The sequence below is a fragment of the Lepus europaeus genome, chromosome 17 (assembly GCF_033115175.1).
Source record: "Lepus europaeus isolate LE1 chromosome 17, mLepTim1.pri, whole genome shotgun sequence".
In the NCBI taxonomy this organism is placed as follows: Eukaryota; Metazoa; Chordata; class Mammalia; order Lagomorpha; family Leporidae; genus Lepus; species Lepus europaeus.
Window position 1 is genome coordinate 62437788 of NC_084843.1, and position 14129 is coordinate 62451916.

A 14129-nucleotide genomic window follows, 5' to 3' on the forward strand; every position below is an offset into this window, starting at 1 on the left:
CTGGCTTTGGATCGGCATAGCTCCGGCTGTAGTGGCCATTTGGGGGTTAAACCAATGGAAGGAAGACCTTTCTCTCTGTCTCTCTGTCTCTCTCTGTAACTCTGTCAAATAAAAAAATTTTTAAAAATGGAAAATATGAAAGTATATCTTTTGTTATTTCTTTAAAGAATAGCTGGCTGATTAAAGCAAGAAGTATATCTGTATTTAATGTGTATATCATGGGTAAAGTGTGGGTGTGTAAGATGCGTAAGATATATAAAGATAGCTCAAAGGATGGGTGACTATAAATAGAATTATACTTTTATTATGTCATTACATTTATGAATTGTAAAACTATTAAAGAAAGTAAACAGCTCCCATACAGAGAAGCTTTCAACCCAGGTGAGAAGTTATACACATTTTTTCTAAAAAACACACAGGAAGAACACTTACAAATCATTTCATGAGGTCTGCATAATCTAGATGTTAAAACATGACAAAGACAATATAATAACAGAAAATGAGAGCAGGCATTGTAGTACAGCAGGATAAGCTACAGCTTGGGATACCCATATCTCATACCTCACCTCTGTTCTAATCCAGCTTCCTGCTAATGTGCAGCAGATGAGGGCTTAAGTACTTGGGTCTTTGCCACCCACCTGAGAGACACAGATGGAGCTCCTGGCTCCTCGCTTGAGCCAGGCTGAGCCAGCCTAGCCCAGCTTCTATAGGCATTTAAGGGGTGAACCGCAGATGGAAGATCTCTGTGTGTCACTCTTTCAAGAAAATAAACTTTAACAAAAACAGAGAATTATGAAATGGGACTTTTAGTATCAGAGTGAGCAGCTTGGCAAATCATCTCTCCCCCTCCGCCCCCCCCAAAAAAAGAGAGATAAAATGGTCAAAAGCAGTGATTAAGGGCTCTGAAACTGACCAGAAGCATATAATGGGATTTCAAAAAGTTCGTGGGAAAATAGAATTATTGCAAAAATTTTTGAAATCCATATATAGTGACAGAGAGGTCTTCCATCTGCTGGTTTACTCCCCAGATGGACTCAATGGCCGGAACTACACCGATCCGAAGCCAGGAGCCTCTTCCAGGTCTCCGACGCGGGTGCAGAGGCCCAAGGACCTGGGCCATCTTTACTGCTATCCCAGGCCACAGCAGAGAGCTAGATCGGAAGAGCAGCCAGGACTTGAACCGGCACCCATGTGGGATGCCAGCGCTTCAAGCCAGGGTCTTTAACCTGCTGCACCACAGCACCGTCCCCAAAATCAGTAGTACTTTGTATTAAGAACAGTGAGAAACTGTTCTACAAAGGGACAAGCTATGCTGCTGGAGAGGCCTCAGTAGATTGGGACTGGATGTTGGACAAAGCATTTGCCCAATAGCATGACAGTTACAATAGCAAACGTGGTGGGAAAAATAGTGGCTCAGATAGCCTAAAGTTTCAGGTTTGGCTAAGAGAAACAATGGTTTAGTAGATTATCCAGAAACTTATAAAAGAGATCTGGGAAGTAAGATGGTTTATGGTGGCCTTGATGAGATCTCCAAATGTCATTGCAAGAGAGAGCCCAAGCTATCCATGTATCTAGCTAACCATGAATCAGAATGCAAGTGTGAAAGTTAAAAGGTGAGCAGACATAAAAAGAACTTACTGCTAGTAACAAAAAGAGGCATTTTATAATGGTAAAAGGCACAATTCATCAGGAAAATATAGCAATTATAGATGTATACACACCTAACAACTGAGCTTAAAGTTCATGAAGCAAAACTGATAAAACGAAAAGGAGAAACAGCATGACAATTATGGCTTGGCAACTTCAATATTCTACTCTTACTACTTTTAGAACAACTAGAGAAAAAAATCAGCAAGAATACTAAAGACTTTAACAACACTGTCAACTAACTAGACCTTATATTCCACGCAGTTAGAGCATTGTATACAATCTTCAATCACACATGAAACAAATCTCTTATAACTAAAAGGATTTAAATTACACAAAGTATGTTCTCTTACCACATTGTAATTAAATTAGAAATCAACAACAGAAATATGAGATATCTTCAAATATTTGGTGGTTAAACAACACTTCTAGATTACCTGTGGTTAAGATGCCTGTGTCCCATATCAAAGAGGCTGAGTTCCATTCCTGGCTCTAGCTCCCAATTCCTCCATCCTGCTAACGCAGAACCTGGGAGGCAGTAATAATAGACCAAGTGACTGCCATCTTTGTGGAGACCCAGATTGAATCCCCAGCTCCTAGCTTCCACTTGGCCCAGCTCTGGCCATTGCACCCATTCAAGAGAGTGAACTGGCAGATGGGAGCTCCCTCTATCAATTCTCTGCCTCTCATATAAATTAAAATAGATAACTTGTGGGTTGAAAAGAAATCTATAAGGGAAATAAGAAAATATTTTGAATTGAATTAAAGGGAAAAGCAAAATTTCAAAAGTTATGGGATGTAGATAAAGTGGTACTTAGAAGGAAATTAATAGCTTCAAATGCATACAGAAAAAAGGAGGGTCTCAAGTCAGTAACAATTTCCCATCCTAAGAAACTAAGAGAGAACAAACTAAGTCCAAAGCCTGCAAAAGTAAGAAATAATATACATAAGAATGAAAATTAATGAAACAGAAAAGCAAAGAAAATAAAGTTAAAAGTTGTTATTTGAAAAAAGTCAGTAAAATTGACAAGTCTTTAGATGGTTTGACAAAGAAGAAAGAAGACAATAATATGAGGAATGAAAGGGGATATAATCTGACCCTACTGAAAGCTAAGGAAATACATAACTTAATGCCAGAAAATTATATAACTTAGATATAATAAATTCCTGAAAGTACACAAATTACCAGGCTGACTCAAAGAGCAATTAAAAATCCAAGTAAATCTGCACTAAAAATTAAATCAGTGATTAAAAATCTTCCTACAAATGTGATCATTTGGCTTAGCTTTGAGAAGCTGTGCTTTGAGAAGGCACTTGGGTCACCTACATCCCCAGATCAGTGTGCCTAGGTTTGAGGTCTGTACCCACCCTTGATTCTGGCTTTCCACTGATGCACACTCTGGGAAGCATTAGTTGATGGCACAGGTGGCCTTGTCCCTGCCACGTTTATGGGAGACCTGGACTGAGTTCCTGGTTCCTGGCTACAGTCTGGCCCAGTCTTAGCTTCTGTGGGCATTTGGGAAGTGAACCAGCTGATGGGAGATTTCTCTGTCTCTCTCCCTTTCAAATAAATAAATTTAAAAGTTATTCCCACATATCAAAAACAAAACAAAACAAAAGCTTAGGATATTAGGACACATATGCTGGTAAATTATATCATATATTTAATAATTAAGTGATATCTTTATTGTCTGAAGTAGATCCTTGTGTTTTTCTTGTTGAACAATAAAGGATACTTTCTTAAAATTTCCCTCTCCCCTATAAGTATAAATACTGAGTTTGAGTCATTTTTTCAAACACTAGGTATTTTCTCTATGAAAAGTTAGTGAATGGTCTTGACTGAGGAGCAGAAACCATGCCCAGTGTCTCCAAGCTAAGGTCAATGCTGAAATTGCAAAGGGAGCCCAGTTGTTTCTTCCTGGAAGCCTACTCTGCAGGTAACCCAGCCTGCTCTTACTCAGCACAGAAGGATCCTGTGGCACTGCGAGAACCCTGGGAAGCTGGGGATCCACATGCACATGCGGTTGGGATTAGGATAGATGGAGAGGACATAATACTCTGAGACTGCAATTGTTACTGTACTGGAGCTGTTTCTAACATTGTCTTAAAAATGAAATCTTGGGACTAGTGCTGTGGTCTAGTAGGTTAACCCCTCCACCTACGGTGCCGGCATTCCATATGGGTGCCAGTTTGTGTCCCAGCTGCTCCTCTTCCGATCCAGCTCCCTGCTAATGGGCTGGGAAAGCAGTGGAAAATGGATGAAGTGCTTGGGCTCCTGCACCCCTCTGAGACCCAGAAGTAGTTCCTGGCTTCAGATTGGTTGTGGCCATTTGGGGAGTGAACCAGTGGGTGGAAGACCTTTCTCTCTGTCTCTCCCTCTCTTTGTTTGTAACTCTACCTCTCAGATAATTAAATAAAATCTTTAAAAAGCAAATGAAGTCTTGATTGAGCTAGGATATGACTTTCTTTAAAAGGAGCATTGCAAAAGGGAAAGCCCCACTTAATAAATCTGCAAGCATCTCAAAGGTTAGGCACAAAAAGAAGTTTTTTTCTTTGTTTTGTTTTTTCAGTGGGGAGCAAATTCCATTAAATATTTAATTTCAGTAAATTATATCAACTCTTTAAAGAATAAATAATAATCTTTTTAACAAACTTTCAGAAAATGAGGAAGGAAGTGTTCCCAAGTAATTCTAGGAGGCCAGTACAACGCTGATAAAACAAAAGCTAGACATATCACATAGAAAGATGTGAAAGATTCTAAGGAACTCTCTCTATCACACATACACACACACATACACAGAGAGAAAAAAATAGAACTGATGCATGAATATTAACAAGGCTACAAGATACAAGGTCAGGTGCTGGCATGGTGGCACAGTAGGTTAATCCTCCGCCTGTGGCGCTGGCATCCCATATGGGCTCCGTTTCTAGTCCCGGCTGCTCCTCTTCCAATCCAGCTCTCTGCTATGGCCTGAGAAAGCAGTAGAAGATGACCCAAGCTCTTGGGCCTCTGCACCCACATGGGAGATCTGGAAGAAGTTCCTGGCTCCTGGCTTCGGATCGGTGCAGCCATTTGGGGAATGAACCAAGGGAAGACCTTTCTCTCTATCTGTCTCTCTCACTGTAACTCTACCTCTCAAGTAAATAAATAAAATCTTTAAAAAAAAAAGATTCAAGGTCAATATGCAAAGATCTGTTTTTTCCCCATAGTTGTAAAAAGTTTATTTGGGGAAGCAACAATTCATGAATTGGAAAGCACTACACTAAAAGAGGGTTTAGAGCTGTGATGACAAAGCCTCAGGCAAGTATTTTAGGGTGAATACAGATAAAAAATAAATAAATTGTTTGCAGTTATAAAATTGGCTTTTTTGGTTTATTTTATTGGAAAGTCCCTAGGCACAGACCCATCTCTTAGTTGGCTGCTTAAGATTGACTGAGGTTGTTTTGTATCTAACATAAACATCAGAAACAACTAAAGTTTCACTTAGCATTTACAGTTTTAGCAAGGTTAAGGCTATTTTTAAGGCCTATTTGAATTTCCTTACTCAAGAATTTTTCAGGCTCTGTGTCTATTTTCATTTTAATTAGAAATTACCAAACAGTTTGGACCACTATAATGTTGGGTCTTCATGCATGCCCAAGAATGTTGTGTATATTCATTTGTTCAAGTCTAATTTATTTTGTTAAGTAATGTTTTATAGTTTTTTGAAAATTTATGTGGTGAAGAAAATATTACTTTTAAAAATAGACATAGGGTACTTCAAAAAGTTTATGAAAATGAAATTAAAATATATTTTAGTTCAAGTATATTTTGAAATCCATACAAGGTTTTTTCATAATATATATTTTTCATGAAGTTTTTGAAGGCCCCTCATATTTTTGTAAATTTTCTTTAAACAGGGATAGAGTACACATCTGGAAATTTTATAAGATCAGAAAATACACTAATTTAAATTTCCTTTCATGTAAACACAACAGTATTTCAAATGGACTAAATATTTAAAACAAAACAAAATTGGCTATTTTCAATCTTTGTAACTTTTAACAGAGATTGACGCTAACCTAAATATTTTTGGGGGATATTTTCTTATAGGAACTTGATCAAAATGCCACTGAGAAAGTCCAGGCAATGTTCACAGCCATTGATGAGCTCTTGTATGAGCAGAAGTTGAGTGTGCATACAAAGAGTCTACAGGAAGAGTGCCAACAGTGGGCAGCTAGCTTTCCTCACCTCAGGTATGGAAGCTCTGAAGTTTACAAGGACGGGCGATCTTCAGAAAGTTCATATGAAAATTATGTATGGATTTCAAACTTCTGTGCACCAAAAAGAACTTAGTTCTTAATTCCTTTTCCATGAGTTTTCGAAGTACTTTCATATTCATAGCTAATACTAAAATTTAAAAAGTGGATTTCCAGGGGCAGGTGTTTGGCCTAGCAGTTAGACGCAGATTGGGACACCCGCATCCAAAATTGGAGTGCCTAGGTTTGAGTCCCAGCTCTGTTCCCATTCTGGCTTCCTACCAATATGTACCCTGCAAGGCTGCAGATGATGGCTCAAGTAGTTGGGTCCCTATCAACCATGTGGGAGACCACGATTAAATTCCCCCTCCCAAATTTAGTCTGGCCCAGCCTCAGCTATGGTGGACATTTGGAGAGTGAAAAGAAGCAGATGAGAGCTCGCTCTGTTTCTGTCTCATTCTCTGTCAAATAAAAAAAAAAATGTTTTAAGTGGACTTCAAAAAAAGCTTGTATTCTGAGATATTTACAGGCATAATTTTAATGAACATAAGTAAGGCCATGTAGTATAAAGCTTCAGTCTAGAGAAAAGCCAAGTTGGTAGAAGATTCTTAGAGTTTTCCTAACTCCAACATGTCATCCTAACCAAGTAAAATAGTTTGTATACCACAGAGGTTTGGCTTTCATGCCTGTCCAAAGAGTCCTTCTTTTGAACAAGATTATCAGAAAATGTGTTTGTATCCACTGTGGTCTATAATTCACGTCTAATTGACATAGGCTGTTCAGGAACTTATCTCAAACTATTTTAGTATCACTGTGTGTACTTAAATTGATAAAGCTTCGTGTTCTTAAGAATGATTCATAACTTCCGCTAATTTGGCTGGGCCTTCATCCTATTTTGGTTGATCTAATATGGATTATTGGAGAGGGTGAAGGGTAAATTACAGGTGTTTGCTGAGTTTCTTTGTACTTTTTTTAACTGCTAATCCATAACTTTTATCTTTCCCATCTCCATTCTATGTAGAGAGATTTATCTATAGTAAAGATAATGTATGTGCATTTTCTCTCAAGAATCACTCTTAATCAGGATTAGGCTAAGTGTGTACTGGACTTCTATGTACAGCCATCAAATTTGTTCCCAAAAAATCTAGATTATGTATGTATGTTTGCCAAGTGAAGCTGCTTATCTGTGTCTGTGTCTCTTTATCTTGAAGGATTCTAGGTAGGCAGATAATCACTCCAAGTGAAGATTATGGATTGTATCCTAGATGTCCTTCTGTTCTTTCAGCTTCTCGTGAAGCAACCCTGCCTCAAGAAAGAGATTCTACAATGTAAGTGTACTTTTATGTATTCTTTTTTTTTTTTTTTTTTTGACAGGCAGAGTGGACAGTGAGAGAGAGACAGAGAGAAAGGTCTTCCTTTTTGCCGTTGGTTCACCCTCCAATGGCCGCTGCGGCCTGCATATCTCGCTGATCCGAAGCCAGGAACCAGGTGCTTCTCCTGGTCTCTCATGCGGGTGCAGGGCCCAAGCACTTGGGCCATCCTCCACTGCACTCCCGGGCCATAGCAGAGAGCTGGCCTGGAAGAGGGGCAACCGGGACAGAATCCAGCACCCCAACCGGGACTAGAACCTGGTGTGCCGGCGCCGCAAGGCGGAGGATTAGCTTGTTAAGCCACGGCACCGGCCAACTTTTATGTATTCTAATATATAAGTATGGTATTCTACTTGTATACATTCTTTTTTTAAAAAAAGATTTATTTATTTGAAAGGCAGAGTTACAGAGAGGCAGAGGCAGAGAAAGAGAGAGAGAGAGAGATAAAAGTCTCCCATCCACTGGTTCACTCCCCAAAAGGCTGCAACAACTGGAGCTGGGCCGATCCAAAGCCAGGAGCTAGGAGCTCCTTGGTCTCCCACATGGGTGTAGGGGCCCAAGGACTTGGGCTATCCCCCGCTGCTTTCCCAGGACATAGCAGAGAGCTGGATCAGAAGTGGAGCAGCTGGGACTCAGACCTGGTGCCTATTTGGGATGCCAGCACTACAGGCGATGGCTTTACCTGCTATGCCACAGTGCCAGCCCCTTTGCTTGTATACATTCTATAAGTATTATATGTCTTACTTGATATTTAGTAAAACAGGAAATTCTAGAAGATTCACCATAGTTTTTCTTTTTGTAAGTTAAATTTTTGTTATGTAATTTTTTGTTCAAAAAGTAAGATATTTCTGGAATTTAAGGATATTTTTGTTATTCAGATCTAAATATCTATATTTACATATGTACATATGTATATAATCTGCATCTTTTATCTGTCTATAAATAGAGGTACTTCCTTAGAATAAATGTGTGGATAACATGGTTTTTCAAAATCTAGGGAAATGGGTTTTTATGAAGCAGTTAACTTGCCTGCATCCCATATCAGAGTGCTTGGTTCAAGTCCTGGTTCCTGGGTTCCTCGGACCCTCTGCTTCTGATCCAGGTTCCTGCTAATGTATCCAGGGAGGCAGCAGATGATGGCCCAAGTACTTGGGCCCTGCCATTCATGTGAGAGATCTGGATTGACTTCCAGGCTCATGGCTTTGGCCTGGCCCATCCTCTGGTGTTGTAAGCATTTAGGGAGTGAACCAGTGGATTGAAGATCTCTCTCTCTCCCTCTCTCACTCTCTAACTCTACCTTTCAGATAAAATCAAATCTTTTTTTAAAAAATGTTGAAAAGAGCCAGCGCTGCAGCTCACTAGGCTAATCCTCCGCCTGCGGCGCCAGTAATCCGGGTTCTTGTCCCGGTTGGGGCACTGGTTCTGTCCCGATTGCTCCTCTTCCAGTTCAGCTCTCTGCTGTGGCCCGGGAAGGCAGTGGAGGATGACCCAAGTGCTTGGGCCCTGCAACCACATGGAACCAGGAGGAAGCACCTAGCTCCTGGCTTTGGATCGGCGCAGCAAGCCAGCCGTAGCGGCCATTTGGGGAGTGAACCAATGGAAGGAAGACCTTTCTCTCTGTCTCTCTCTCTCACTGTCTAACTCTGCCTGTCAAATAAATAAATAAATAAATAAAATGTTGAAAAGGTAATTTAAACAAAAATTTGGGCCAGCGCTGTGGCATAGTAGCTAAGCCTCCTATGGGTGCTGGCATCCCATATGGGCACCAGTTCATGTCCCAGCTATTCCTCTTCCCATCTAGCTCTCTACTAATGGCCTATGAAAGCCGTGAGGATGGTTCAAGTCTTTGGGCCCCTGCACCCATGTGGGAGACCCGGACAAAGCTCCAGGCACCTGGCTTCAAATCAACCCAGTTCTGGCTGTTGTGGTCATTTAGGGAGTGAACCAGCAGATGGAAGATCTCTCTGTGTCTCTCCTCTCTCTCTCTGTAACTCTAACTCTCAAATAAATAAATAAAATCTTTAAAAAAATGCTAATTACAACTTTACAGAAAATAAACTTCAAAACAGTTTTAAAATAGCTGAATATTTTAAATATCTTAAAAAGAGTGGTAAAATATACCCAGATAGGATTATTTAAAAATCTGTGCTTATAGTTAAATTGATTATAAAATGTAATAGTATAGTTTTAATTATTTTTAAAAGTATTCCCTTACTTTTTCCTAAGGCTATGATCTTACCTGATACTTTCCAAGAGTTGCAATAATACTTTTGGTGTGCTTCGGGGCTTGCAGTAATCTTACCAGACCACAAAGTAAAACATTAAATATTACTGTCTTCAGGTAGTTATGGATATGGGATCTGTGTAATCAGTTGATTTTTGGTCAAAGGATGGGATTTCTTCTCTTTTCAAAGTAATTTAAACTCAAGCTTATGACTTTCTTTTTAAATGTATACTTCAGTTACATCAATTACTCTTTTTTTTATTATTATTATTATTATTTGACAGATAGACTGTGAGAGAGAAAGACAGAGAGAAAGGTCTTCCTTCCGTTGGTTCACCCCCCAAATGGCTGCTACAGCCAGAACTATGCCAATCCAAAGCCAGAAGCCAGGTGCCTCCTCCTGGTTTCCCATGCGGGTGCAGGGCCCAAGCACTTGGGCCATCCTCCACTGCCTTCCTGGGCCACAGCAGAGAGCTGTATGGGAAGAAGAACAACCGGGACTAGAACCTGGAGCCCATATGGGATGCAGGTGCTGCAGGCAGAGGATTAACCAAGTGAGCCATGGTGCCATCCCCTCATCAATTATGAACGAAAGAAACAGAAAGAAAAAGAGAGGGAAGGGAAGGAGGAAGGGAGAGAGGAAGGGCAGGTCAAAGTTACCGTGAGACAAGGAGAGACAGAGATGTCTTCCATCCACTGGTTCACTCCCCTAGTGGATGCAACAGCCAGGGTGGAGTCTCTGGGTCTCCCACATGAGTGCAGGGGCCCAAGTTGGGCCATCTTCCACTGATTTCCTAGGCACATTAGCAGGGAGTTGGACCAGAAGTGGAGCATCCAGGACACAAACTGGTACCCATATGGGATTCTAGTGTCGCAAGTGTCAGCTTCACCCACTACACCACAACATCAGTCCCAATAGTAGGCTACTTTTTAAGATGAAAATTTTGTATGGCCCTCAAATGCTATAAATATCCAAATGGTCCTTGGCAGAAAAAGATTCCTCAACCCTGTAAAAACAGTTGGGTTAGTTTTGATTTTTTGTAATTATAAATAATTCTGTGAAGATAATTACTGTAGCTGAATCTTTTAGGTCAAGCTTTAATGGAAATGCCTGCAAATGAAACCACTGAATCAAAGCGTATGTTTATTTTTAGGTTTCTAATACAAATTTCCAGAATAATTCCTAGTAAGATTTTCTCACCAGCCTTGTTGAAAAGTACCATTCTTTTTTTCTCATTTAAAAAAAATCATGAAAAAAGTACAAAGAATGATATATACAAAGCATAGATTGGTTATATTTAATATTTGGTTAAATTGAGAACCACTTATAAAAACTGTATGGCTCAGATTTGACTTACTTTCTCTAGAGTGAACCTGCTAAAATGAATGAGTTGTCACATATTTATTGACTGCCTGGGTATGAAGAGAAATTTAAATGTTAATAACATCAGATTCTCAGCCTTTAAGGGGAAAGTTGATATAAGAATGTAACCTCATTAAAGATCGAATACCTTTATATGTCTTAAAAATATAAATATGAATATAAATGTTCTTAGTTTTTTTTTTACTTATAGCTACAGTTTTTTACATCTGAAAATATAGCAAGCAGTGTCAGGGAGATAGTACATAGTACACTAAGCATAGGTCTATGGCCAGTACTTAATCTTTCCTGTTCTGAGAAAACATAAGTTTATTAAGGCTTAGAATAGTCAAGAAGGTTTTACTAGAAAAGAGGGGTTTGAGCCAAAGTCATGTGACTTTTTGCTGTGAGAACTGTTTACACTGCATATAATTAATATTTGCTATTTTTTCTTCTCCTAGATTTGGTATACGAGGAAAGAAGTTACATTTTTCATCTTATGCTCATAAAGCATCTTCCACTGCCAAATCCCCTAACGTGCATGCTTTGGAAAAAGAAGAGGAAGACTGTATAATCGCAGAGGGAATGATCGAGGAGTATCTAGCATTTGACCACACAGATCCGTAAGTATTATTCCTGTAAGATCTTTACTCCTCTCGTTTTTTCTAAATCCTGTTACTAAAATTACATATAATTAGACCTATGCTAGTTTCTGTTACTATTTTCTGCTATCCCAGAAATAGTTGTTTCTTCTACATACTAGGCCTTACATATTTCCTTCCTTCAAACATCATTTGCCATTTCCTGAGATGAGAGATTTTAAAATGAATTGATGTTTTTTCTCCACATAGTTTGATTCCATTCTTTTGCAAATCATCACCAGAGGAAACTCTCAACCTTTTTAAAACAGCAATTGAGGAGGTATGAACTGGGTTTATATAAACCCTGTTTGAAAAAAATATATACAGTTTATATAAAACAATGCTTGGCACAGACTATAATTAATAATGTTTATTTACACCTATTTTTGCTGTATTCTGACAGTAGTCCTGTGACATAGATATTGTTTACCTTCTTTACAGGGTTGATGAGAATCAGCATAGTTAAATGATTTGTCTGAGGTAAAGCTAAAACCAAAACCTTATTTATCCAATTCTGATTTCAGTGCTATTCCATGCTACCTTTCTGAAACATTAACCTCTTAAACTGTTCCTCCAAGCCTTTAAAAGTTCCAGAATTGGTAGTCATGTAGCACATCTGAAAGTGAGTGAGAACTTCACTTCAGGCGGTGAGGTTGTAGGAAGGTCTGGTCAGTGTTGTCACATGATCCTGGACTTCTCTTCCTGTATCATCTACTGGGCCATAGTCACACATGTGCTCACTCACATGTATGCAGCCCTCAAAGCAGCGAACCCAACCCGCATTCCTAAATACAACACCATTGAACTAGCTCCCTGTTAGGAGAGAATCCTCAGTAGATTCTTTTAGTTTTCCAGAAAATGTCCCTTTCTCCCTTAATTTCTTCTGACCTGTGTTAAATTATTTGTGTCTTCTCTTTTACCTCAAGTTAGTGGTCTTCTCCCTTGTTATAAGTATAAAAAAAAAATAAAGCTGATGCAACTAATTGAAATGTGATATAAATACCTAATAGGTATCCTCTCAGCATCTCTTCATTTTTCTGATAATAAACCCAAGTGAATTTTCAAGTAATATAGGGAAGAGTTTTAGAAAGGTAGCCTTCATTTATAGAACACCTAAAGGAAATAAGTGTATATGAGGGTACTTCAAAAATTCATGGAGGGGAATGCATTTGGCCTGGTGGTTAAGACACTGGTAGGATGTCCGTCTCCCACTTTGGTGTACCTAGGCTCAGTCCCCGCTCCAGCTCCTCATAATGCAGACCCTGTGAAGCAGTGGTAATGGCTCAAGTGATTTGGTTCCTGTCACCTTGTGGGAGACCTAGATCGAGTTCCAGGCCCAGCCCCAGCCTTTGCAAGTGCTTGGGAATTGGACTAGTGGATAGGAGTTTGCTCTCCATATGTCTCTCTCTGTGTGCCTTGGGCCATCTTCCACTACTTTCCCAGGTCATTAACAGGGAATTGGACCAGAAGTAGCACAGGAGCTGGCACTGTGGCGTAGCGAGTAAAGCCACCGCCTGCAGTGCCGGCATTCCATATGGGCACTGGCTCAAGCCCGGCTACCCCACTGCTGATCCAGCTCTCTTCTATGGCCTGGGAAAGTAGTGGAAGATGGCCTAAGTCCTTGGGCCCCCGCACCCACATGGGAGACCTGGAAGAAGCTCCTGGCTTCGTATTGGTGCAGCTCCAGCCATTGTGGCTATCTGGGGAGTGAACCAGTAGGTGGAAGACCTCCCCCCCCCCCCCGCCTCTTTGTAACTCTTTCAAATAAATAAATAAATCTTTAAAAAAAAAAAAGAAGAAGAAGAAGAAGAAGAAGAAGAGCAGCCATAACTTGAGCTGGCCCCCATATTGGATACCACCATTGCAGACTGCAGTTCAACCTGCTGTGCCACGCCAGCCCCACCTGTTTAATTCTTGAGACCTCTGCTTCCCTAGGTGTAACTTTCACTGAAAAGGCCTAGAGATATTTCTCCCTGTCCCAAGCAAGTTCCAAAATTTTCTGTGTCTTGGTTTATAAAAGTCTCTTATAGGCTGATTGCTTTCCAGTATAATCCTGGGGCTGTTGGTGCTTCCTGCTAGAGAAGCAGGGAAGGACTTGGTTCCTGTGTTATAGACACCAGGGCATCCTGAAGAGCCACAGAGAAGCTTCAGTGCTATTTAGCTCCTTTTCTTTTGAGAGTATTGGGTAGGGTGGGAGTCAAAAAGGAAATGCAGTCTGTTGAGAACTCTGTTGGTTCCTGAGGCAGCCTGATAGCTGTGCTACAGCTGCTGGGCAAGGAGAAGGCCAAGGTTGATGGGGGCCCCAGCCACAGTACTGGAGCACAGAGGGCCATGGCAGACACCAGTGAAGACTACTCATGAAGTCTTTCCCTCTCGCTTCTGTTACAGGGAAGAGGAATTTCATGGAAAGAAATCAGAAGCAGCTACAGAGAAACAGAAATTAGGGTACCCTCCCATTGCTCCATTTTACTGCATGAAGGAGGATGTCCTGGCTTATGTGTTTGACAACGTGTGGAGCAAGGTTGTCGGCTGTGTGGAGCAGTTGATACGTACTCACTGGGAGGGATTTACTTCTGGTAAGGATCTTTGTGAAAACAATGAAAAAAAATGGTTGTTTCTGATTTCCAAACCTAAGCAGCCTACTAGAT

The 14129-nt window shown here is 40.3% G+C and overlaps 2 protein-coding genes across 7 annotated transcripts in view; one reads left to right on the forward strand and one right to left on the reverse strand.

Annotated features, from left to right (window-relative positions):
• Positions 1-14129, forward strand: part of FAM149B1 (family with sequence similarity 149 member B1) — a 48636-nt gene that overhangs the window by 11920 nt on the left and 22587 nt on the right. For 5 of the 6 annotated variants that reach the window (XM_062213896.1, XM_062213894.1, XM_062213899.1 and 2 more), the window contains 4 exons: positions 5741-5883; positions 7098-7214; positions 11302-11463; positions 13870-14057. In XM_062213896.1, coding sequence (XP_062069880.1) covers positions 5741-5883; positions 7098-7214; positions 11302-11463; positions 13870-14057 — 610 coding nt within the window. The remainder of the gene's footprint in view (positions 1-5740; positions 5884-7097; positions 7215-11301; positions 11464-13869; positions 14058-14129) is intronic. The other variant, XM_062213897.1, reaches the window with a different exon arrangement.
• DNAJC9 (DnaJ heat shock protein family (Hsp40) member C9) overlaps positions 1-14129 on the reverse strand; it is a 52893-nt gene that overhangs the window by 9457 nt on the left and 29307 nt on the right. The window lies entirely within an intron of this gene.